The following is a 26,991-nucleotide window of genomic DNA, read 5'->3' as shown; positions in this document are numbered from 1 at the left end:
GTCTCCATTCCCCCAGTTGCCTCCACACCCCACCACTTCCCTAACCCCTGTCTTACCAGTTGCCTTTACATCCACCCATCCCCACCTCCATATCCTCCATGCTTCTCCACCCATTTCCTTTATACATAAAAACATAAAACCAATATTACTGGAGCCCTAGACCAGCACTTCAGTCCAGATTTTGAGATTCTCAAAGAACTTTGAATCTGAGAAGCTAAATCCATCTCAGAATCATTTTTTTTTTTTCATCTCAAGAGAGCCTCTGGGGGGCAAGTCTTGCTTCTATTATTTAAAGAGTGGAATCTTGAGCCTTGTCTCTGCCTTGCTTATACTTCCTAAGTGTGGAGACACTGTTACTGCCCCTTCTCCATACCCTCACCTTCCATCACCAACTGTATACGTTCATTCTACTCTTACTCTTGCTTCAGTTGGCCAGGATCTGTGCTGGTGCTTTACATACAGGGTGTTACCTCATGCTTAGCTTTGATAGTAGGCCCTCTTTGCATCTCTGTGAAGACTGAAGTTCTTTTAGTGGCATGTCCATGATCATAAAGCACAAATGGTGTGTTTATCTCTTAAGGATATATGTCTCCTGAAGCCTCACAATAGACTATGGACTGCCACACTTTGCATACAATCTGCCTCCCTCCCGCACCATGACATCTTGCACACACCTTTCTTAATCTAAATGTTCTTAGTATTTGGTAAATATTCACTTTAAAAATGAAGTGTGTTTGACAGGCCCACTTAAAAATTTCTCTTGAGTACTAAAGCCTAACATATTTTTAGAAGCCAGGAGTGACAGTGTAGAGATAGACACATGTTTTTAACAGTAGAGCTTTGTAGAACAGTAGGAACTTTTCGTAGAACTTTTGTCGGGGTACAGGGGTGTTTCATCCAGCCTTAGGACTATCTTTCCTATAGGAAATGTTTGTTCCAAATGTTCCAAAATGTTTGTTCATGTGTCTGTAGTCTGAATTGAGCTTAGGCAAACACAAGCTTCAGAAGAGAAATTCAAGATCCCCTTTTAGTAGTACTTGGGCTGAGGACTGTCACCAGGGCCATATGCCTGGGTCAAAAGGCTGAGTTCTGGTCCTAATGTCTTTTTCTAAGCTGTGAATGAGATTTTTACCTCTCTGAGACTCAGCTTTTGTGTTTCAAAGATTTATAAATGTTCTACCTTGCAAGGTACTTATAACAACTCAAACTGAAAGAGCCTCTGAATTTTCTAAACTCTAAGATGCTATCTAACACAAGGCCAGTGATGCTGCACATGATGCTAAAGACTGTCTTTTGATGCAGGTATAGCCAAAGTAAAAGGAAAATGTTACTAGTTGAAAAGTTGTTTTCCTTTTCCTATATGGACTCCTTACTTAAATTCCATTATTCTTATTGAAGCAATAGGATTGATAGATTATGCATGTAGACAACACAGGAATGTATAGAAGCTAAAGGACTCATTGGTTAATCCTTGCTGGCCAGAACCAGGGGATGTGCAGGACCTGATGAGCTCCAAATCCTTCTGAGACATTGCTCATGGGTTTCAGGTGTTATGGCTGCAGGATTGTTGTCGTATATCTCCATCCTCTCTGATTTTTAACCATCCTTTCATTTTAGCCTTAATTAGGGTTTACTCTCAAGAGGGATGATGTGGCATACACTGGGAAATCCATTGTTTAAGACATGAGTTGTGCTACTGGTGTTGTCAGCCCTCACATGCTCCTGGTCCATTGCTGCTCTCACCCTTAGTTTTATCAGTTTCTGAAGACCATAGGTGTATGCACTGTGTCTCTTCCTGTGTGTTGGGGGTTGGGGGCGATGGAGGCAGCTGACAGCAACTGGTAGAGGAAGGGGTCACGGACTCCAACAGATCTTCAGCAGATCCAAGCTCTGCTACTCATAAGGTTTGTGAGTAGGACTGAGTTACCTCTTTGAGTTTTGGTTTTTGGTCTGCCAGATGAAGCTAATCACTATTTCCCTAAGATCAGCAATTAATTTGATCAAATCAACCTCCTCTGGCTACTTTTACGTCAACACGAGATATTTTGTCATTTGAGAGGGGAAACCTCAACAGAGAAAATGCCTCCTTAAGATCAAACTAGCCAGGCCTACATTGGAATGCTCTACACAGTTTGCAAGTACCACCCTGGGCCAGTAGTTCCCTTAGAATCTATACTAGAGCAAGATGAGCAAGCCATGAGTAGTAAGCCAGTAAGCAGCATGCCTCCATGCCTCCTGGATCAGCTCCTGTCTCCAGGTTCCTGTCCTGTTTGAGCTCTTGCCTTGGTTTGTCTCAGGACATGTAAGACAAATGAACTCTTTACTCAAGTTGCTTTTCATTATGGTGTTTCATCACAATAACAGTAACTCTAAAAAACAACTCTAGGTGCTCAAGGTCATCGTGTGTGTATGTGTGTGTGTGTGTGTGTGTGTGTGTGTGTGATTTTGAGTAACAGTTTGGCAGTATGCTAGTTTCCTAAGCTGGGACATCATTCAGAACCTAACTCTTATCTTTCCATGCTCCAGGCCAGCAGAATATTTCTAGAACACCACATAGATGCCAAGAATAAGCACTTCAGTGAAACTATGCCTATGAGGCTTAGGGACTTTTTGCTTGAAAGAAGTTAAGGCTATTGGGGCAAATTATTGGGTTCCAACTGTTTCAGCAGCAGGTAACTCTCCTGAGTCATGCTGTGGTTGGGGTCTATACTTGGTCAGTAGCAGACACCTGTGGTGGGTGTTTACTTGGTGTGGTTAAGCACACTTTGAGGTGTCTAGGAAAAGGTGATCATACCAGGCTAAGTGTCACGAAGAGTAGAATTCAAACATCTTACTGCTGAGAACCTAAATTTTCATTTTGGGCTGTTTATCTACATTCCACCAATAAAAGATGAAGTTATGAATTAACTGGGACTTAATTAAGGAGATAATGGTATACAGTTTTATTTATTCATGGGTTTTACTAGCCGAGTCCAGATTTTCACTTATAAATCCAGTCCCTTAATGCAAGTGAATGTTGCTTTCTCTAGCTCATTTAGCAAGAATTAATTGTCTTTACTGGTAACACTTTAAAAATAAATTCATATGAGGGAATGGAAGCTAATCATTGAAATAGTAACCAGACTCTTGAAGATCCCAGAACAGAAAGAAAAGCTCTTCTCTTCACCAGATCAGTGGCCAATTACCTTAAATATGACAGGTAAGGGAGATTACAGGCCATAGCAAACTCACCCGATTAAAGGCATTTGCTTTGAGGAGTGTATGATGGGCCACCATTAGCTGATGCTGACTCTTTCTTGAAATATCTGTTCATAACCCTAAGGACCTAGGCTAGGAACAAGAGCAACTCAGGAAATGATGGAGGTACAGCCCTCTTTGAAGTAGACTTCTTCAGGATTGCTGTTCAGGAGGCCGTTTACTCTTTACAGGTAAACATGTAGCTTTGTATCCTAGACAAGATCTTACAAGGTAATGTGTGCATGGAGAGGCTGCTCTCAGCTTCTACGCAGGAGAGAGAAGCATAGAGCGGGGTGTTTTGAGAATATTTGAGAACTCATAGCGCTATGCAATACATGTGGGTGTCAGTAGTAAAGTCTGTTTTGTGACTGGACTTTTGGGAAGTACCTGAAGAATACAGTGGTTAGGAATAGCTCAGAGCTGGATTTAGACAATGTCTAAATGCCAAGTCTGATACCACTAGCTGTGTACACAGTATTGGTGTGTGTAAAATGGGGGATATATTACTACCGAAGACAGGTGGACATTGTGAGGTTGAAGTAAGGTGTTTAGGACTGGAGACTGTAGTTGTTATTATTGATTGGATAATGAAAGCTCTTAGGGTTCTTATGGCAAAGATGCTGGCTGGTTCTGTTTTCTGCTTTTAAGCGTTGAGTGTTTTCCTTTGCTGGGGGAGCTGGGCTGAGCACATGGTTAACGCAGCCCACTCTAATGTCCTTGGAACCTGTCACTTTACAGAACACAGGTGTATTTGTAGTCACAGAGCAAGCCCTGGATGATAAGGGCGGATTAAGATAGAGGGAAATGCCCTTCCTCTCTGTCTCATTCTAGATTGAAGTCCCTCACACTTGGTGGCCCCTTTCTAGGCTAATATCAAAGTGGTACCCATGGCCTCCTGGGATGTATTGAGACTGCGCCCTCATAGAGAGGAAAGGGGAACCTGAGGCTTTCACTGGATGACTAAGCAGTGGGGTAAATGGTATGGAAAAATCATGGTATTTTCTTGTTGTACATGGCAAGTGTTTTTGTTATGAGCATAAAACACAAAATACAGCTTCAAATAAGAATGAGAAATAGAGAAAAAAAAAGAAATAAATTCGATAGGTGAGTTTGCATCCTAAGTCCTACTGTATATCACTACCCCTAGAGCTGGCGTGGTGGCCTGATGAATGTGAAACTCTGATGTCTGATGCCAAGTCTGGTCATGAGACTCAGGCACAATGGAGGCATGATAACTCATCCTGTGATTGGTCTCAAAAAGAAAAAGGAAAAACAATCATTTAACCTGTAATCTACTTGCTGTGACATCTATCCTTCTAGAACTTTCTGGAATTCTACACAATGGCATCACAGCTTTCTTTATAACAAACAAACAAACCCCATCCATCCCTCCTAACTGTAGGGTATGAGTCAGGGCACTCCCAGGGCTGGGAGTGCAGGACAGGACACATTCACAGGCTTGAACTCAACTGGAGCATTCAATGGACTAGAACATGCCACAGGGCCACAGGACACCAGACCAAAGGAGGAATGGCAGAAGCCCTACAGTCAGTTGCCAGGCAGGAGGAGGGTGTTGCTCTCACATCGAAGCAGCCACGGCCATTCCCCAGCACACAAAGCACACTCAAACAGTAAGACATACCACTGGTGGTCCCCGTACCACTGCCCGAGCCAGGTCCGGGGGACGAAACCACAGTTCTGTAGGTGGGTGGTGGTGGGGGAGGTGGAGTTGCTCTCTGTCCCAACCCACACTCTTTAGGAGATGAGAGTGTTTCTAAGTAATCATCTTTAATGGAGGTCTGCTCAGCGACTTTCTTCTGGACTTCTTCTAAATTGAGCGGAGACGGTACATGGCGAGGACCAGGAGGCCCTGGGGGACCTGCCGAGCCTGGGGGGCCAGGTGGGCCTGGAGCTGGGGAGTCAGCTGGGATGTCTGATGCAGCTGGTGGGGTCACCACCTTTTCCCTTGGAGTCAACTCTGGAGTAACATGTTCCGGGGATGCATCAGAAAAATGGACCCACTTCTCTTCAGTATTAACAGCAACAGACTTGGGGGACAGCACTGGCCCAAAAATGCTGTCCAGGTCACTGATGGATGGTAGTTTCTCAATTTTGGCCTCTGTGGCTGCCTGGTCATTTCCTGTGGTTAAAGTAGTTGATTTTAAATTTTATTAACTCTTACTATTATCTGTATAGGGGCTAGAAGGAGGTAAGAGGCGAAGCTTAGCAGGCATATTGCATCTTCTAAGGTGCCTCAAATTTTACACCGTCATGGGGTAAAAATAACCATTGGATTAAGCACTGAAGGGCGAGGGGCCGGTAGACGCTCAATTCAATACCCGAGCATCATGTTTCCGTGCTACTATTCCGTTCTTTGTAAGGTGACTGTGGCTGACCACCTCCCCATTATTTAAAATGCTGAGCACGATACTCAGTGGAGTAGCGGATCATTTTGAAAAGTTAGTATGAGGGTCACAGAGACCTTCAGGCTCTGAAAGGGCAGCTACCCCAAGGGAGGGCACTTCTGAAAAGCTGGTCTGCTGAACACATAACGCTGGTCACAAAAATTTGAGCTCTGAAAACAGTCCTCATCTTTACAAAGTCTCCAGTCTAAGGTGTTAAACAGAGTGTTTGGTGGAACTAACGATAATTTCTGCTAATTGAAAAGACACAAAGCAAAACAAAACAGGACATCACATTTAGCTATAGATTTACTTTAAACCAGGAACACAAAAAGTGGGCTCAAGATGATAACCCCACATGAAAATGTACACCACACACACCACACTCCATACACAGCACACACAGGGGGGCACAGCAAGGCATTTGCTACTGATTAGAAATGTTATGTGTACCTGCTTAACTGAGGAGAAAAACACCATCAAAACATTTTTAGAATTTTTTTTCTCACAAAGCTGAGCTTGTTAACAAACCAGTGGTGACTACGATGCATAGCTTTCTCAAGTATGATGCAAAACATTTCATTTTGCTAAAATGTTAGCAGCATATTCTTTTCAATATACATATCAATAATATGGAAAAATTAAAAAGACTTCTTCAGTGAAGTACAACATATTTGATAACTACAATGTGAATAGTCCTTTTTTCTTTTAAATAATAATGAGGCTATTTAAATTAGCAGGTGCTACCTAAATAGCTGGAAGACACGCCCAGATATTTACTTGTAAATGACTCATGGGCTCTAAGCACTGACTTGGTATTTCCATATTTCTGTTTGGAAAGGAGTTACTTTTCAAGGCTCCACAACCACAGATAAATGGGGCAGCATTGTGCACAGCTGGCAGTAAGTTATAATTTCATTGTTGTCACAGTTTATGTGGAAACACGGGGTCTCCAAACAGCTGAACTCACATATACCTTGTTTATGATGGTTTTGATGACTCTACTGGGCTTGAGTCAGTATAAATTTTGTAAATGACTGTGCCTAACTTTCTGTTTCTCTGATAAATACCCTATTCTGTCCCTATCAAACTCGCCAGGCTGCAGAGACGGCCAAGCATAAAGCTGCTATAGGACTCCAAAGGTGATAAAGAGCTGCATTCCAGGGCCCAGGTAAATAAAATCACCATCACCATTTTTGAATTGCTTGTCCAATAAGACCCGCCAGATTATAAATTGCATGAATGCATAGTATTGATTTTTATAGGAAGGAAAAGCGGTGCCTCAGAAGTGACATGTATAAAATAGTTTACAGCAATTTTTTGCCGTATTTTATAACGATTACGCCAGCTTTTGCAGCGAAATGACTACATATGTGAATGGCCACTGGGGACACTAACCTTTCTGCCAGAATACTGCTCATCCTGGGACCCACTAAGGCTTTTTAAACACTAACCATTCATATATGTTAGTTCTAACAAAAGGCTTAAAGACTCGAAAGATACATACTTCGAGACTTCATTTTCAAATCATTCAAATAAGAGCTGGCACAGTCAGACATGGAGTAAACCAAACAGTTGATTTTTTTGTTTTATGGCTATTTTTACTCTATAATCTGTGTGTCTCTCATCACATAAAATTACGCTGAAGAAAAACTGAGCATGTGAGTGAGTACTCATGAAGACGGAGAGTGTACCTTACAGTAAGTCAGCACAATGACTTGCAGTGAAAAGGAAATTCAACACCAACACTGTGTGTTTTTAGCACAGCCTGTACTTTCCAACATCAAGGGCATGTTGCAGTCCAACGCCGTGGCTGTGTTTGCCACATCATTTCAGAACGGTGAAGATTCTAGTTTACCTGTTGCAACTGGTAAGGGGGAGCCTGTTCGAGGCGGGGTGGCTGGTACTGCTTTCGGAGGCAGAGGCGGAGGTGCTAGAAAGAGAGGAGTCACATGTCAGTGATCATCTGCTTCCAAAATTATACAACAAAGTAAAAGACTCGCGATTTGGGCTTTTATCTATTACCCTAGTCTTGGAAATGGGCCAGTCATGGTCTAAATGTTAAAGATGGCAACACCAAGTGTGCTGGCTAATTTAGGTCAACTAGATACAAGCCAGAGTCCTTGGAGAAGAGGAAACCTCATGTGAAAAAATGGCTCCATGAGACAGGGTTGCAGGCAAGCCTGTAGAGCATTTTTTTTTCTTTTAATTAGTAACTCTTGTGCAAAGGCCCAGTCCATTGTGGGTAGGGCCACCCCTGAGCTGCTGGTCCTGGGTGTTACAAGAAAGCAGGCTGAGCAAGCTATGGGAAGCAAGCCAGCAAGCAGCACTCCTCCATGGCCTCTGCATCAGCTCCTGCTCCAGATTTCCACCCTGTTTGAGTTCCTTTCTTGGCTTCTCTTAGTGAACGGTGATTCAGGACTTGTAAGCCAAATAAACTCTTTCCTTCCACAGTGCCTTTGGCCATGACGCTTCTTCGCAGTAGCGATGACCCTGACTGAGACAGTCGTATACAGACTCCTCCATCTTATGCCCATAGGAGTTCTTCAAAAGGCCGTAAACAACAACATCAACATTTTATTCATTCAGTAAACATCAACCCAAAGTTAAGTTCAATCCCTTTACCAGGAGCCTGGGGCACTATGTTGAGTAGACACTGGCTCTGCTCAGGAGCAATTGTGACTGAACATGAATCCTGGTCACACCTAGCTCCAGTGCAGGGAAACAGTAATGGCCCCAAGAGGGCTCCATGGAGGGGGTTAAATCCAGGCTGGAGAATGTTGCCTACAGTGTCTGGACAGATTTTGCAGCACTCTGCTTTTACAATCTCAGTATGTCTTAGGAAGTGAGGAATGGAGTGAAGAGTCAAAGAATAAATATCAAAGAATAAATATTCCCAATAGATACTCTAATGAAATAAAACCCCGATATTAAAAAAAGCAGAACATTTTGGCCCCTACCAAAAGATTCATCCTTTCAAATAGAGTTTCTCATTTTGTAGATAAAATTAGGAATTATTCTCTCAACAGGTAAATGTTCTTATATATATAATATTATTTTATATATAATAAATTATTTTATATATAATATATATAAATGTTCTTATATATAAATAATATTATATATATATATATAATATTATTCTCTCATCTGCTGTGTTTGGTAGATTCAGGAGTTCACATGATTATCATAAGTCCTCCCTAACTTCAGCTGTGAACCTAAGTTCTTACATATCCTGAGATCAGAATGATCCAAGTGGACCCAAAGCTAGGAAACTGTGACAAGTCTCCTCCACTCTTTTTTACCCAGGAAGAGTATCTTCCTCACATTCCTCCCCTCTTCATCCACAGATCTGTTCAATACACACACACACACACACACACACACACACACATATATATATGCTTCATATATGCTTCAAGATAGAAAGACAGGATATAATATATAATTTAATATAGTATGTTATATAATTATAACAGTATAATATATAATAATATATAATTTTATATCATATCCCACCTTTCTTTTTTTTCTTTTTTTATTCGATATATTTTTATTTACATTTCAAATGATTTCCCCTTTTCTAGACCCCCACTCCCTGAAAGTCCCATCAGCCCCCTTCCCTCCCCTTGTTTTCCCACCCAACCCTTCCCACTTCCCTGTTCTGGTTTTGCCCTATACTGCTTCACTGAGTCTTTCCAGAACCAGGGGCCACTCCTCCGTTCTTCTTGTATCTCATTTGATGTGTGGATTATGTTTTTGGTATTCCAGTTTTCTAGGTTAATATCCACTCATTAGTGAATAGATACCATGATTCATCTTTTGAGTCTGGGTTACCTCACTTAGTATGATGTTCTTCAGCTCCACCCATTTGCCTAAGAATTTCATGAATTCATTGTTTCTAATGGCTGAATAGTACTCCATTGTGTATATATACCACATTTTTTGCATCCACTCTTCTGTTGAGATAGCCCACCTTTCTTAAAGCTCATAGATAAGTAATTCTTTAAAATAATTTTATTTCATGTGTATAAGTGTTTGCTTGCATGTATGTGCAACAATGTGAGTGCCCATGACAGTCAGAAGAGTGTGTCTCTGGGGTTGGAGTTACAGAGAGTTGTAAGCAGCCATGAGGGTGCTGGGAACCAAACTCAGGTCTTCTACAAGAGCAGCAAATGCTCTAAAACCACTTAGTCATCTCTCCAGCTGGATAAGTGGTTCTTAATCTTAGCTATGAGCTGTTGAAAATTCTTCTGCAAGTGAATATCTTTTCACAGAGGTTAGCAGCTTAATCAGAAATTCTTCTGCTCCTTACTGTTTTACCTTCATAAAAAGTCAAGATGGTAATGACTAGATATCATAAATAAATCAGATATCCAGATATCATAAGGCCTAACACTGAAGAGGAGAACATATACTGTAACCACCAAGCAAGCAGAACTAGAGGATGCCCATCAGTTAACAGCAGTCTTGGCTGTGCTAAGTGGACACACAGAATCCACAGTTTGCAACTCTAAACTTCCAACTCATTAGCGCCATACACATGACTTTTTAAATTTTCTTGCCACTTAAGAGTTTTCTAGGAATAATGGAAATTTGGAAAGTTCATATCTGTAAAAGACCTTTTCATTGGCATTGTATACTGTATTCCAAGTGCATGGAGGAGCGGCACTCGGAATCATGCCTCTATGGTTCAAACCATCTCTGATAGACCCTTCAGAGCTCAGAGGTTTGTCAAAAGCTATGGAGTCTTGCTTTTCACATTGTTTTGAGGAAAATACTTTTTACAAAGACTGGATCACAGGCTTTATAGTGATAGTATTCCCAACAAATAACCTTTTAGTCTTTAATTCTGAGTCCCCTTAGCAAATTCCTATGGTTAATTTTAAACACTAAAAATGAAGCCCTGGAGATGCTAGGCCGGAGAAAGTACTTGGTGAGTAGCAACACATAAACAACACCCTCAGAACTCCTAAACTCTCCAGACATCTTTCCCTATACTCCATTCCTCCCATGACTATTCCAAGGAGCCCCCTATATACACATCCTGCTGAGTATTTCCACTGATGGAGATTTCATAAATCCATGGTCAGCTGGCTTGACCTAGTGAGGAACCCGTCCAGCTCAGCTAGTCTAGTTCATCACAGGTAAGGGATTTACAAGGCCTCTTAGGATTCTCTCCAGGCACCTGGGCTAGAACCAGCAGCCTTGATATACAAGTGGCTTGGTCTCATTGCAGTATTTCTCTGCTAGCAAGCCTTGCTTTCCAGGGGGCCTTCCCTGTCTATGGGTTCCTTCTGTCCTGTGCAGTCTGTCTCAGTTCTTCACTTGGAACTAGAAGAGACCCAGCTGAACTTGTTCAGTGCTCGTGTTGTGTAGTTGTCTGGTGCCTTCAGCTTAACTTCTTATTTGTACATAGTCACACAGGAGGGATGGATGAACAACAGAGCTGGTAAGATGTCATAAGAGAGGCTGCCTCAAGGTTAACAGTGCCACTTCATTCTGCCGTGTTATCCCAGCTTAGGTAACCCGATCTAGTCTGTTAGATAGTAATGCCTCTTTAAAAATTCAAATATTACTGACCAGGTCTTCTAGGAATTGTCTAAAAGTTTTCCTATGCAGTTAGAGAGCAAGGTGAGTAGAAAAATAACTTACTTCCAGTGGGAAAAGGTCTTGCTAGCTTTGGCGACTCCATGCTTGGGTTAATCGGTTGGCCTGAACCCCATATCTCAGGCTGATCTAAAACAACTGGAAACATGAAAAAACATTGTTCAGGGCAAGTTCAAACAGGAGTTTCGGACTTCCATTAAAGTTGAGTCTCAAAGCGTGATCCCTGTGTCTTCACTCATCCTAGAGGTTTAGTTTAGGAGTGTGCCATGATCTACACACTCTTTAGGTAGAGAACTGCAAGTGTGGGGTGTGCGGGAGCAAGGGGTATGTGTGTGTGTGTGTGTGTGTGTATGTGTGTACATGGTGCGGAGTTAAGTGAAAATCCAACTGGAACCTACCTTTTCTTCCTGGTTGGTCACCTAAGGACATTCCAGATACAACTACACATACTGTCCCCATTTCAACACCATTCCAAAATTGTAGAAGTTACTTCAAGAAGTTATTTTGTTGTTAGCTGGCTTATTTAAAGAGTTCTATGAATATACTTCAATGTTGAAAATATCTGGATTCTGTGCAGTGGCTCCTATTTTTAAAGATTGTTCAGGCTCTTAACCCTTTACAACATCATAAAGAGGAATAGTTATTCTAAAGATGCTTGTTGAACATCTTGAGAGAATCAGAACATTTTCAAAAATTAAATTAGTGTGCATGGGTGCTTTGCCTTTCTTGTATGTCTGTGTACCATGTGTATGCCTGGTGCTTGAAAAGAACAGAAGAGGTAATTGGATCCCTTAGAACTGGAGTTATAGATGGTTATGAGCCACCATGTGGGTGCTGGGAATTAAACCCAGGTCATATGAAAGAACATCTAGTGCTCCTAACCACTGAGCCATCTCTCAACCCCAGCAACCAGAAAATGCAGAGTTCCTTAGATGTGTGAAGCATATCCAGGCATCTAGGTATTGGTCTAAGATTACTGAACATTATTTTTCTTCTTTGTTCTGCTATTGTCCATGTGTAAATCAGGTCTTTTTCAGCAAGCACATTGCTATTCATTGTGCAGTGGAGGAAACAAGTTGGATGTGGACTTCATGGTAGCTTCTAGATTACTGTAGAATCTTTGGCAAGTCATAAACCTCTCTGAGCACTCCTCCCAGGTGTCAGAGTACAAGTATGTGCATGCATGAAAAAGGTACAGGAAGCCAGTAGCTGAGGCCAGTAGCTGTTTTTGTCTTTCATTCTCACAGCACCACCACGTGGTAATAGTCAGTGCTGTTTGGGGGAGCAAAAAAACAATGAGTAGTGTCCATAGAAAACGCAGAGGAGCTGAGACTTGGTGCAGCCACAGATCTTTCCTTCCTAGGTCTCCTAAGCAACTAACATTACTATCCAGGAAGCACTGCCAACCATTTAGTAACACTCTGAGAGAAATAGCTTCATTTCTGTCGTTAGTTTCTACAAGTAAGTATTTAAGCCTTGAAAATTAACCATCTTTTTGAGGGACTATAAATAATGTATATTTTGATATAAAATATTTCCTTTAAAAAGAAGATCTATTCTATATTTGAATTTTACTTATGCCCAATGCATATAGTAATGATAGTAAAATAAGTCTGAAGTAGTAAGATTATGTTGTCTGAGCTGATAAGAAAGAGGGTTGGCCAGGGGAAGGGCTGGTGTGGGCGCTGCAAATGGCAGAACATTGCAGGAGTTCAGTGGCTAAAGCCAGAAGGAGGGTCAAGCAAGACTCCTCAGAGAGTTCAGAAGTATGTCTGCTCCTGTCACAGGGCTCCATGCAAGGAGTGCTGGGAAGAGCATTGCTTCCAATGTGGGGGAACAACCTAGATTTTAAAAAACTTTCTATTTTCAGTGGAGATATTTTTGTATGCTTATGGAATTCCTTACATGGACAAATTCAAATGCAACATACCAGTTCTCACCACTGGTCACCTTAAAATTATGTATAAAAAATGAGACTGACCATAGATGACTTAGTAATACAAATGACAGCCTTCCCCCAAGGCTACAGTTTGTCTAGTTCTAGGTTACAAGCGTAATGCCACCAACAGGGGCTTTTGGAATACATTTTATAAATTTGTCTCACTCCATCATTGAAAGCATGCCGGCGTAGCTTGCTGCTACAGAGACAGTCTTCAGAGAAATAGGATTTTAAGTTGGTCATGTTACACCAACTTCTCTGCAATACATTTTGGGATATGTTTAGAATTTAGAGTTTGTTCTTGGAATGGATGACACTGAGTTCTTTGGCACCTTCTGATGGCTAAAGCCTAGCCCTGACACCCTAGGATTAACTTCTACAATATTAGCAAGAAATAAATTCTGTCTTCATTAGTGCACTTTGAAATCTTTGTTACTTTAGCTTAGTCCACTTGTCTACTTACCACCCACATAAGTTTTTTTCTTTTTTCTTTGTGACAGAGTCTCACTATGTAGCTCTGTATGTCCTGGGACTGACTCTGTAGACCAGACTGGACTAGAACTCAGAAGTCTGCCTGCCTCTGCCTCCCAAGTTCTGGAATTAAAGGCATGCTCTACTACATCTGGTAAGTCTTAAGGACATTTGTCTAATGGAGTCTAGAGAGTTACTATTTTATCAAAAAAAGATAGTATTTAAAAATTATGTGTATATGTATATCTGTCTATGGGCATGCACACATGATACAAGTGACTTTGGAATTAAGAAGAAAGGGCTGAATTCTCTGGAGTAGAGTTACAGGCAACTGTGAGCTGTTCAGTATAAGTACTGGGAACTGAATTTGAGTCCTTTGCAAGTGTAGCATGTGCTCATAGACATATTTCCATAAATGTGGGGCTATATCTAGAGGTCAAGCAATTTTTATAATGACATTCAATAATATCAAGGCCATTTATTAGAAATACATAAATTGGGAATAAATCAAATTCAAATATAGAATAGATCTTTTAAAGAAGTAGCTTATATCAATATATTATTTATAGCCTTTCAAAAACATGATCTATTTTAAATACTTAAATACCTAATTGTAGACTATGTATTTAGTAGGCAACCTCAAGCTAATAACAGAAATGAAGATATTTCTCTCATAGCATTGCTAAATGGTGGGCAATGCTTCCTGGGTCTTGAACCCGTAGACCTGTGAGCTATCCCATGGACTTGCAAACAGTGAATGGCATTAGAGAGGCTTCACTCCTGAGGGTAAGAAAACCATTGTCCATTCACACTCATAACCGTGCCTCTCCGACTGCATTTACCCCGTAAGGATTTGTATAGATCTGCATCCACTTTTACTGGCCTAATTTTAGGAGTAAATGTGTTAGGCATTACTTATTCTGGGAATACAATTTCAAACCCTAAAATAGATGTTTTCAACTAAACAGAGAGAGCACACTTCTCTCGGAGCTTTTGTTCCACCATGACTGTCTGGTTGTACTTTCTCAATAAACTATGTTTACCTTGGAGAAGTAATAGGATAGCGGTGTTGTAGACATGCAGTTCCCTACCTTCTGTCTTCTGCTCATCAAAAGCTGATTCTAGTGGTGGACCAAAGAGGGGAGCAAGGGCCAGAGTGTCATCCAGAGGCTTCTTGCTAAATCATGCATTTTTTGGGGGGAGGGGGCAAGAATATACAGAGAGAGAAAGGATCAAAAATTAATGCTTGAATCCATATACAAACTCTCACTTTCTTTGTTTAAACAAATGTGCATTTGTGTGCACAGGCATGTACACATGTGTATGAAGCTTCTGTTGGGCTTATAAAGTACAGCATGAAGATTCACATGCAAATGGGTCATGGTGTGAGATAAGACCCTGTGCTCCTAATAGAGGCTCATATACAGGGCCAACAGAAACAACAAAGGAGAAAACACTGTCAGAGGGTAAGTCTTCACACACAGAAGTAACATATTACAAATGCCAGTTTACTACAAGGCACTTTTCTGTCACATGAACTTTTTATGGTTTTGAGACAGTTCCTTATAAAACCCAGGCTGTCTTAAGTTTAACTCATGACTTTCATGCCTTTACATCTTGTGTGCTGGGGACTACAGGTTTGTGCCAACATGCTTGGCCTAAAAATCTATACTTGTCATTACTTGTGCTGGCTAGTTTTTAGGTCAACTTGACATAAGCTGGGATCATCGGGGAAGAAAGAATCTTAATTGAGAAAATGTCTCTAAAGGATTGCTTTGTGGGGTCATTTCTTGATTGATAATTGATATGAGGACACAGCCTATTGTAAATGGTTCCATCCCTGGGCTGGTGATCTTGGGTCCTGGAAGAACATAGTCAGAGAAAGCCATGAGGAGCAAGTCAGTAGGCAGCATCCCTCCATAGCCTCTGCTTCAGTTCCTGCCTCCAGGTTCCAGCCTTGACTTCTTTTGTTGATGGACTGTTAAATATTTTCCTCTGTGAGTTATGTTTGGTCATGGTATTTTATCACAGCAATAGCTACCCCAACTAAGGCATCACCTTATTTCTTATAGTTTATGAAGTTTGATGAAACTCAGATATGGGGCTATTTACATGGTGCCCAGAAAATTTGTGTTAGAATAAAAAAAACCTGGGATACTCAGCTTCCAATTTCATCTTTCCTCCTCCCACCTAACAAACTAGTGATATCCCAAACCAAGTACATCTTAGAGAGTGTATTGAGATATCTCATCTTTCCTCTTAACTACAAATCTAGATTGATTATTGAGACAAATGTCGCATAACTGCTTCCATGCCTTCTCCAGACCTGATTACCATCAGGGAGTCTAATGATTTCTGTGTAGGTGTCTGAGTGCCATGCAGAAGGTGAAAGAGGAGAGGAGATCAGATGGCAAAGATTGCAAATTTTAAAGAGATGTGGCTAACTATCACTTTGAGAAACAATACCTGTATAACACTTCATTCAAAGATTCCACGATAGAATACAATAATTTGTGGGGGAAAGAACAACAAAAAAGGAGATTCTTTTGGTATGGAACTTGGAACGTATCATGATAGTATATCCAACTATCAGACTTCTCTCTTTTTAGGGCAATATAATGTATATCAGATGAACACTCCTGAAATTAAAAGTCCTCTTTATGAAGAGCTCAAGGCTTCTCATCAGTGAGCAGACCATAATTCTGCTACAGACAAATGCAGGCACTTAACAGTTTCTCTTTTGGGCTGCATGTATGAGAAATGACAGAATATTTGGCCCATGCTAGGGATATATGAACTCACACACATGTTAGGCCCTTCATTCATCGGGGCCTGGAGGATACTTGCTGGATAGTTAAAAGTTCATGGTTAGTAAAACGCAACCAGTATCTTCTGAGCTCACCTTGTGAGTTCCGGTGTTGGGGTAGAGCGCCTGGGTCTTGCGACTTCTTCACCTGATACACAGGACAAAGGACCTTTTTAGGCATATCTTTAGCAGTCTCTTCTGGTGTTTCATATGAGCTATGTTTGGGAACACTTAGAGATTTAAGTCTCATCAATAATCAATTTAACATGGAAACTGCAAAACAAACCCTCTCTCCTGGCCATGTGGTAGCCATGTATCTACCACATGGAGTAGGATTTCTCTGGCATTTGTAAAACCTCATTAACCAAAGAACAATCATAAGGAAGCCAACAGTTGAAGACTTCATGCTGTGGAGCTCAGAGGAACAGCCTACTACTATTCTCCAAATTCTTGCTGCCTGGTTCTCAGTTACCATGAGGGAATAATAATCCAGGCCACATGTCCATAGTACACAGATCCAGTCCTCAACCTGCTCTTTTCATGGCAAGACAATGTTGTACCTTTAAGAATGAATTTAGATTTTCCTAGGATACATTGCATGTGGCAGGAGGGCTAGCAGACCCTACAGATGATAAACTATCATATCTCACTTTGGTGGGCTGGACATTTTATAGCCAATAATGTAAGAATGGATAAGTTGTATCTGCCTTTGGTTCCTTCTACAGTCCTCTTCTCCCCACCCCTAGCAAGAGTGTCTAATCAAACACATTTGATAAAATCAATTTCTAGGTTTAAAGATACAGCCAGAGCTGGCAAATATAAGGGAGAAAGCACCAGTGTTTTCCAAAAACACAATCGTTTTGACAGTTTGAACATTATTCAGAACCAGATACTCTCCATCAAAAAAGAAATCTTCACTGTAAATGTTTAAGCCTTAAAAATCAATTCCCCAAACTGCAATTTGAATGCAAATATACTCCAAGATCCAAGGAACTATTCCTTCTGCCAAGCCATACTCTATTTCTGGGAGCTAAGATATACTTACTGGATAAGTTCCTTTTAATTGCACCCTAGAATTAGAAATAAACACTATAAGGCTTAAGACCACAGATATGTTACGTACAATATGTATTATTTCTGTCATTTCAATTAAACTGAACTCTGAGGTACCCCAGATTGGGAAAAGGAAATTTGTCTCAAAACCACATTGAAGTTGGAACCTGTACCCCACACACACCAGCTTCTCATGCTCCCCTACATGACTGAGAAGAGGGAGAGTGATCTGTAAGTCACCAGAGTGAGGAAGCCCCTTACCTTGGTGGATTTAGTAAGGACATACATTAGTCACTTATACGAAGGATCCTCTTGAACTCTAACAATAAGAATCCAAACTTACTAAATGTGTAGTATTTGAGAATTCTAGAAAATGTGAGTACTGTCTGCTCTTGGTCAGATAGGATCCTCTACCGGTCAGTAGAAACAGTGATCAAAACTGATGAATGGTGACTATTAAAGTTTACTCATGTCCGGTGGACAGGAGAGGTTTACTCAGCAAGGCTGGAAGCTCCACCCTCTCTACTCATCTCCTTTGACTTCCTGTTTCTGTTAGCCACTAGCCAGCTAACAAAACTCTTCCTACAAGGCACGTCAGAATGCAAACAGCCCTGGCAGGGATAGTCCATGCGGATCAACTCTAGAGCTACAAAGTTTGGGCATAAATGTATCCAGATAACAGGAAAAGTGACTCATGGAACAGTTCTGATTAACAGTCAGAAGCTGTGAAAGATTCTTTGCATAGGCCTTTCTAGAAAGGTAAGACATCGACCGACTGACCGACTGACCGACTGACCGAGAGGGTAGCATCACAAGGCATGGTATGTCTTGCCTTCTGAGAAAGGTGGGGATGGGGGAATACAAGGAAAACGCCCAAGAGGCACGTGCCCATTCCCACCTTTCTCACTGTGGGGGAGGAGTTGCTGGACTGTGTTCTCTCAGATTATAATGTCAAAGTGTAGGGCATGCTTTAGCACTCTATGGAAGACCCATGGGCTGCATTTCATCTTTCCTAGAGCTAGCATATCAGATGCTTTTCCTGTCTCAATTCGAATTCATTTATGACAGAACAGTTTGAGTCACAACAGACCCATTAGATGATGCTTGGTGGGTGGCTCAATCTCACAGATTGCATTTCCTAGCTTATTTTGCCTGAAAAAGGGCAATATGTTTGGTCTTATTGTGTGCTGCATAGAGAGTGAGCACATGATGAAATGAATAGGCTGATCAACCTGCTTTGCTCATTATGGGAGTTTAAATACAGGAGACACATAGACAGATGACTGAAGAGTGAGTTGTTAAAGCAGACTTGAAATGTTTTTCTGCATTGTGGACCCTCAGATGGGAGAACTGCCCTAAGGTCCAAAGGAGGAGGTAAGTGGTTCAAGTCCTGAATTCCGACATTAATGAGCTGATAGAAGGAGCAGGGGTCTGAGTCAGACAGTGAGAACTGCCATCTAGCAGATAGGAGCACCAGAGCCTGAGTAGCCCTGTAGAGCTATCTACGCTCCTCGCATTATTAAAATTGTGATACCCAAGGAAGCAAGAAGGGCACCTCTTTAGTCTTCAAGTACCGTGTGTATGTGTCCCTTCCCTTCCATAGACACTTATCATTGAGGGTCAGCAAGGGAGCTTCTCTAATAGTATCATGTACACCTCACCCACGAGTAAGTTAAATGGAAGCCAGGCAGAGAAGAAATACACAGAAAGGCTTGGTTATTTTTGAAATGACAATAAAAACAATTGCACAGGAATAGATTTTTAATGGCCTGCAGCAACAAGCCAGCCCAATAGGAAGGAGTCTCACTGTCAGCTGGGTGTGTGGCACAGCCCTTGAGGACCTGAGGCTGCAGCATGATAAGAATGAGGCTGAAGTACTGTCACCACAGTGTTCACACCCAGGAAAGACACCCACTGACCAAAACCTCAATGTATGTATGTATGTATGTATGTATGCATGCATGTATGTATGTATGTATGTATATATGTATATGGTTCATGTATACATATGCATGCATGTATGTATGTATGTTTATATATATATATATATATATATATATATATATATATATATATATATATGCACATATATGAATTAGTGAATTACTTCTCACAGTCTGAGAATGCACCCAGTGACTGGGTCAGAATTATCACAGTCTGAATCTGAAGATGCCATCTCATAGTTTAAGTTGAAAACCAGCAGCATGTCTCCTGTGTAGGGTGGTATTTGCTTCAGATAGTAGTTGGTTATTGATTGGTGCAAGCTTAGAGAGCTTTGCTCTCTTTCTCTCTTCTCTCAATCTCTTCTCTCAGATCCCCTCTCTCCTTCCCCTTCTCTCTCCCCATCTTCTCTCTGAGACAGGATTTTTCTAAGTATTCCCAAGTGGACTTGGACACACTATGTGGCCAAGATGGCTCTGAACTTGCAATTACTTTCCTGCCTTAGTGTCCCGAGTGCTGGGATTATAAGTGTGCACCACCATACCTGCCCATACCAGTCGGACAGGACTGATTAGGTAGATGGGTTATTCCAAACAGCAAAGAATCTCCTGTATTGCTTTAAATTCTTCTGGTTGTTTGACCTGAGATAAACATCTGATTGAAAAATGTGGACTACCATGATGAATATCTTGCCTAAGTTGTCTAAAATGATGGGATTTTGAGTAATGTGACATTTTAGGAGTATGTCTCCCCTTTTCAGGGTAAGTTATGAGTATGAATTAGTGTGTACTGACTAATGTAAACTATGGTCCAAGGGCACATGTTGAATTTGGATTTAAAAAGAATGTTTACAAATTCCTTTCTTCAGTTTCATTAATATTTTAAAAGGGCTTTTATTTTTTTAATTATGTATGTATGTGTGTGTGTATGAGGCCAGGTACATGTATGTGAGTGCGGGTACATGCAGAGTCAAGAAAAGGGCAGATTCCCCAGGGCTGGAGTTGCAGGCAGCCATGAGATGGCCAATGTATGCATTGGGAACCTAATTCAAGTTCTCTACAGGCTCTTCTTCACCACTGAGCCATTTCCCTAGCCTTACATAATTATCATCATCATCATCATCATCATCATTTTTTTCTGAAGAAATTTCTCTTCTTCATTATCATCTACCATCACAACCACCACCACCACCATTATAATCACCTACCATGACCATCACCATCATCTCATTACACGCATCATAAATACCCCTATATTATACACCAGATGTACACTACTCAGCACTAATTCAGTTTGTTATGGAAAGATGCTTTGATAAGTCTAAACTACACCTCAAAATTTGGACAACCAGTGAAGCTTCCAACCAGTGAGCCAAGTTCATCAGCCTCTTGTACACTGGGGTGATCATAAAGGTAACAGAAAACCAACCTGGCCACTTCCCTTTTGTAGCAACTTTCTCTACACACGTTTAAGGTTTAAAATGTTGAGAGTTCTTACCGGGCTGCGCCTCTGTGATCAGCAAAAAGGAAGAGAGAACAGACACCTAGTCAGAGAATGATGGATCAGTCAACAGACATGGGTAACAGAAGACTTCAAAAGAGCTACTAACCACACACCCTGAATCACCAGGTCAGAGCCAGGCAGGCAGGCATGTGGTTAGGGCTCATGAAGCTCAACAGACCACTGTACTTCTTTGCTAATGTTGTGGAGATATTTTTGTATCTATCCATAAGAACAAGGTAGGAATGCATAGACTCTTCATTGATGATATAATGTCCACATAAATACCACTTTTTAATGACTATTTTGGCTACATTATTGTTTAGTGACCAGGCTAAAGTTCTTTAAGGAAACATGGAGCTTACATGACAAAAATGATAAATACTGTAAATAAGACACTGTAATCAATGCACTCCCCCAATATGAGATTATAAATCATGCAAAATAATGTATGGACTGGCCAGAGGCAGAATTTTAAATGTAAGACTTTCTCCATTTAAATTTAAAATATTTTCAAAATATCACCCAATATATTAACTTCAAATTAAGCCATGTCTTAATTTTCTATGAGTTAATATATTTTAGCAATTAGTTCATTTTGGAATCTTTCTAGTATAGGGAAAGTTCCTGTGAAGTTCATTCACATTTTTTCCCATCAAAGACTAGCTGTCCACATGCATGCAGTTTCAGGCTGATTAGCAAGACCCCCAAAGACACGAAGCTGTTCCAAGTACAGAAGCAAACAGTTCCAAGGCCTGTGATGAAGAACTCCTGAAGCTCTTAGATGCAAGAGGTCCCTAGAAGTCAAGTGGAGAGGATTTACACAACTCACTACAGGAAAGAAAGGCCAGGAAAGTTACTACCAGCTGGGGTCGGGGTGAGGTCTTTGCCTGCTAATCAGTTTTATGTGTGAGGCCCTGACTTACTTCTGTGCACTGTGAAAGGGAAATTATTTACCTAAAGTTCAAAACATTTAACATTTTGTGTTCTATGGGTTATAGAATTTGCATCAAAGGTAGATGAGAATGGACTTAGGATCTGCTGCTGGTCTGTTCTAGAAGCAAGGAGACCTGTCTACATGCTCTCAGCATAGGAAGATGTGTGTAGTCAGGAAACCATGAATCACCAAGATCTGCTGTGTTGGCCACTGGACCTGCAGTGAGACAATGGTCTCACTGTGGCTTCCTCTCTTTAAAGAGAAATCAATAACCAGATTCAAAAAAATGAATTTGTCTAGTTTTTAAATGTGGCCAAAATTATTTTTAACTGTATAACCAAATAAAACACCCATTGGTTTGTGCAGAGCCTGCATGTGGCTAATGTATCTCTTGACTGCAGACATTTGTAGCACACAGCATTATTTCTCAGAGGCCCTGTGATCCATTTGCTTGTGTTCTGGTCACATTTCCTCCATCCATAATTAATCATTATTTAAATCCCTTAGTCTTCTGGTGCACCCTGGAGAAGGTTCTGAGGATCAATTTTATTTTCTCTTTGAGGTAATCCTTGTTTTGTATTTGGAGGATATTTTGAGGTAAGCCCTGATATTTGTGATCCCCCTATCTCTGTCTCACTGATACTGAGACAATATGGAAATTCAACCACACCAGGAATTTAAACATTTTTTTATGTGAGTGCTGGGGATCTAATTCATGTCCTTGTGTTTGTAATCAAGCACTTTACCAACTGTGCCATATCTCCAGTCCTCATGTGTTGCAGATTTTTCTTGGAAAGAATTAGAATTCATTAACATTAAGTTATTACTATAATCATGGCTAACAGACTGTGTTGCTTTTGAATGCTCTAGGGTCAGGCTAAAGTATACAGCAGGCCTCCATTTCCCTCACTATTGTATTTGTCAATATTTATGCTTGTTCTTGTGAATTGAGGTTGGCTATATCAGCTATCCATTGTTTCCAGTTAGACAGACTTAGGTGATCTTCTGAAACCCCACTGGGGAGAGGAAACAAAGACCCCATTAGTAATCAGCAGCTCATTCACAGGGGAGCTGACACAGAGATCAGCATGATGGACATTCCAAAAAATAAGAGAGTTATACAATGTCTTGAAGGCACAGTGAAAGTGAGAACATGGTTAGTTCTTGTTGCTGTAAGGACGACATTTCTTTTCTTGGGAGGAATACTGAAGAGAACTGAAGAATTTTGAAAGTGCTAATGGAAATTTTTTTTGAGAATTGGCCAACTTTGTTTAACTCAGAGGACAATCTAGGGTCAAGGAGAATATATAAAATTGGCCCCACATAAGGCTATATTGAGAGCACCAGTGTTGTGGTGTGTCTTGTATACTGTGACCCTCAGCTCATGGACATTCACAGAGGTTCAGCTTAGTAACAACGGAACAGTTAAAATTGCACTTGGCAGATTTTAATTTCAGAAATATAAAAACTTGAGTTGTATTTCGGTAAACCTTTTTATTTGGACTGATTTTTGTTCTCTTGTGTCTCCCATTCTACCTCCCATCTAACATATGAACTTGGAATGCAGTTTCCTCATGAGGTAGAGATAGAAACAGGGCACAAGGTTAAGCACATGCTCCCAGCATCCCCCTAGTTGATCTCAGTGGAATAAATCAATAATCTCCTAGTGCTCATATGAAAAACCATGTTTATATTTTATATCAGCATTATCCACATCAGTCTTGGATGGACATGCTATGAACATGTTCTCAAATTCCAGGAAACTATGCAAGTAAGAAAACAAGCCTTTCTTTCTTTTTCTCTTTCTCTTTCTCTTTCTCTCTTTCTCTCTCTCTTTCTTCTTTCTTTTTCTTCTTTCTTTCTTTCTTTACTTTCTTTTCTTTCTTTCTTCCTTCCTTCCTTCCTTCCTTCCTTCCTTCCTTTCTTTCTTTCTTTCTTTCTTTCTTTCTTTCTTTCTTTCTTTCTTTCTTTCTTTCTTTCTTTCCTTCCTTCCTTCCTTCCTTTCCTTCCTTCCTTCCTTCCTTCCTTCCTTCCTTCCTTCCTTCCTTCCTTTCTTTCTTTCTTTCTTTCTTTTCTTTCTTTCTTTCTTTCTCTTTCTTTCTTTCTTTCTTTCTTTCTTTCTTTCTTTCTTTCTTCTTTCTTTCTTCTTCTTTCTTTCTTTCTTTCTTTCTTCCTTCCTTCCTTCCTTCCTTTCTCTCTCTCTCTCTCTCTCTCTCTCTCTCTTCTTTCTTTCTTTCTTTCTTATCTTTCTTTCTTTCTTTCTTTCTTTTCTTTCTTTCTTCTTTAAAGATTTGTTTTTAAATCTAGTTTCTTCCAAGATAAAGATGCAATCCTATTGTATCAGATCTGTGCTGTCACTAAAAACCAACCACTAGCACTAGCAAGTAGCAAGGTGATTTATATTTTATTATACTCCTAGTGTGTGTGTGTCTTCATGTGGGTGCATGCATGCCATGGTTTGTGTGGGAATCAGAAGACAACTTGTGGAAGTTAGCTTTTTTCTTTCTGCTATGTGATTCCCAGGATTCAAATCAGGTCATCAGGCTTGGTGGCAAGCACTTGTTACCTACTTTATAAAGATTTCTCTTTCTGGTCTCCAGCAACCCCCCAAAGGGTTTTTGATTTACTGACTCAAACAAGCAAATGCAAATGAATAAAAACAAAATAATCCTATTTCCTGGCAGATTGTCCATTAAAAAATTCATGGTTTCATTTTTGAGGTAGCTTGACCAGTTAACATGGAAGCTGTAGGAAGTGAAACTTTGGATGAAAAGTATTGTGTTATATATCCGTGACCAAGGCAAAGGTAACCCCCTAAAATCTACCCTCTAGCCCATAACAATGGGCGTGGTATCTCTTAGCAACTGACTTTCTCATCCCCAAACTGACCTTGTCCTGGCTCACAAAGTTTGGTTTCAATATTGGAAACCATGTTTTGATGTTAAACAGTCATCACGCATTCAGATGTTAAAAATGAATGGAATATATATAATTTGTCCAAAACAAGAAAAGGGCATGTTTTCTCTTACCGGACTTTTCCTCTAAAAGCGAAGGCATGGGGAAGAAAAATAGAGAAAATGAGAGAGTTGACATGAATCTTCAGGAAGAGGCACTCAAGACTCAGAATGACCTCATTTAAAGTAGCCCACTAAGGCACTGTTACTGCAAGCACTTTCTGTTTGTGTCTGACACAGTCACTCCTAGGTCATTGTCTTCAGTTTAAGATTCTGGAGGGCAAAGACCTCATTCCATGGTTCCACCCAAGCACATTTTAAACTTTCTTTTCAATGGTTCCCAATACTCAACCATTTATGCCTTGAGAACAGGATGTTGGAAGTAACTGAAAACTGTCATTAGTTCATTACAGGTAGGCATGGCCATTATAAGACATCATGAGAATTTTCTAGAAACTAATCTCACTGAAACCTTACAATGTCTCTTCTTAAGTCATCCTGGCTGCAGCTAGCTTGTCTCTGATCCTATTCGTTCATTCATTTCTGATCTCTGTGGACAGTTAAATCTGTCCCTGTGAATGACCCTTGGTTCTCACTACACTCATTTCCTCAGTGACATCTTAGCAAGAGCCCATAATCTCTTGAAGACAGTAGTACTCCATTTTACTTGTTCTTTTAGCTTCTGATTCTACTTCCAGTGGTGACACTGTCTTCAGAATTTCCTTCCAAGATAAAGTCGGCCAAAAACTTCCTGTCTGTTCAGAGAACAGAATGTGAGCTTCTCTTTAGCACAATGCCTTCCTGATTGGCTGCAGCTGCCTACTGGCTCCCACCCTTTCCTTGTTTCTCTGGGGTTGGGGGGAAAGTCTGAATTTAATGGCACATTCTTCTTGACATATCAAGTGTGGCATACACCAAAGGCTTTTTTCCGCCTTCCTTCTCCATTGTCATCAGTCTCGATGGCTTCTTTTAGCCAGCTGAAACCCTTCTGCATTCTTTTTAAGTCAAGAAGAAAAAATTTTCCCATGAGACCATGAGGTCTTTCCTCAAAGTTAGACCAACCCCTCCCCCCAAAAGAACCCAAAAAAGTCCCTTCTCTCTTGTTTGTTCACCATTATTATTAATCACCTTTCTAAACAAACAAAAAGAAAAGCTGGCAGTATGCTTTGCAGTTCCTGTTTTATTCTGTATTAGCTGCTATCTCTCCTCAACTCCATAGCAGTGCCTACAACTGAACCTCCTGTAGCCCCAAACATGGTGCTGTGTATGGTTTGCCCTCCTGTTCATGGATTCCCTTTTTGGGTCCCTTAAGGCATTATGTAAATGTTCTCTGTTGGAAGCCATTTGCTGCTTCTCTGCTTCAGAGAGAGAGAGAGCGCGCGAGTGAGGGGAAGAGAGAGAGAGAGAGAGAGAGAGAGAGAGAGAGAGAGAGAGAGAGAGAGAGAGAGGAGGAAGAACAATAAGAACAACACGAACAAGAAGAACAAGAAGAAGAACAAGAAGAACAAGGAGGAGGGGGAAGGGAGAGGAGAGGAAAGCCTTTTGAAGCTTGGAACAATCAGAGGAGGTACATTCGAGGCTCAAGTCAAGGGGGCTGAAGGCTGAAGATTCTATTGACCTTGATGGAAAAAAGAGAGTAGCTTCTGGATGGGAACTGATTATGTGTATATGTCAGCAACTGTTTCTGTTAGTTTGTGGCTTTGCTTCTCATGGTACAGTAAAGTATTAAAAGACTAAGAAAAGTAAACTTGCTGCTGGCATGGCATTGACCTGCAGTCCTTCCATATCTGCCTCTTGCATCTTCTTTCTGCATCTTTAATCCTTACTCCTCCCTTAGGGGCTGTTTGACCCTGTGCCATCAGGTCCAGTATAGGTGGAGCCCAAACTGTGGAGCTTTGTGAGTAGTGGATTAAGTGGTGGACATGTCTCAGAAAAAAGCAAGCCCACGTAAAAGGTAAAAGTGCAGTGAGAATTTCTTGGGAGTAATAGACATAGGAAAATACAGATAAGGGAGCTTGGAAAAAAGTAAAGGAATCCAGAAAAAGTAAAAGTCAAAAAAAAAAAAAAGAAATAGTAAACTAAAGCAAAAAATAAAAACTGGGAAATGGAAACAGTCATTTTTTTTTTATGTTTACCACTAT

The 26,991-nt window shown here is 40.7% G+C and overlaps 1 protein-coding gene across 1 annotated transcript in view; it reads right to left on the bottom strand.

Moving 5' to 3' along the window:
* Window positions 1–26,991, bottom strand: part of Sgip1 (SH3GL interacting endocytic adaptor 1) — a 216,754-nt gene that overhangs the window by 37,615 nt on the left and 152,148 nt on the right. The window contains exons 9-14 of the mRNA XM_052176861.1: window positions 17,511–17,535; window positions 16,562–16,613; window positions 14,751–14,836; window positions 11,295–11,387; window positions 7,498–7,572; window positions 4,880–5,377 (exon numbers count right to left, since the gene is read on the bottom strand). Coding sequence (XP_052032821.1) covers window positions 4,880–5,377; window positions 7,498–7,572; window positions 11,295–11,387; window positions 14,751–14,836; window positions 16,562–16,613; window positions 17,511–17,535 — 829 coding nt within the window. The remainder of the gene's footprint in view (window positions 1–4,879; window positions 5,378–7,497; window positions 7,573–11,294; window positions 11,388–14,750; window positions 14,837–16,561; window positions 16,614–17,510; window positions 17,536–26,991) is intronic.

Source organism: Apodemus sylvaticus, chromosome 3 (assembly GCF_947179515.1).
Source record: "Apodemus sylvaticus chromosome 3, mApoSyl1.1, whole genome shotgun sequence".
NCBI lineage: Eukaryota > Metazoa > Chordata > Mammalia > Rodentia > Muridae > Apodemus > Apodemus sylvaticus.
The sequence above is the reverse complement of the archived record's forward strand: the minus strand, read 5'-3'. Positions and strand labels throughout refer to the sequence as shown.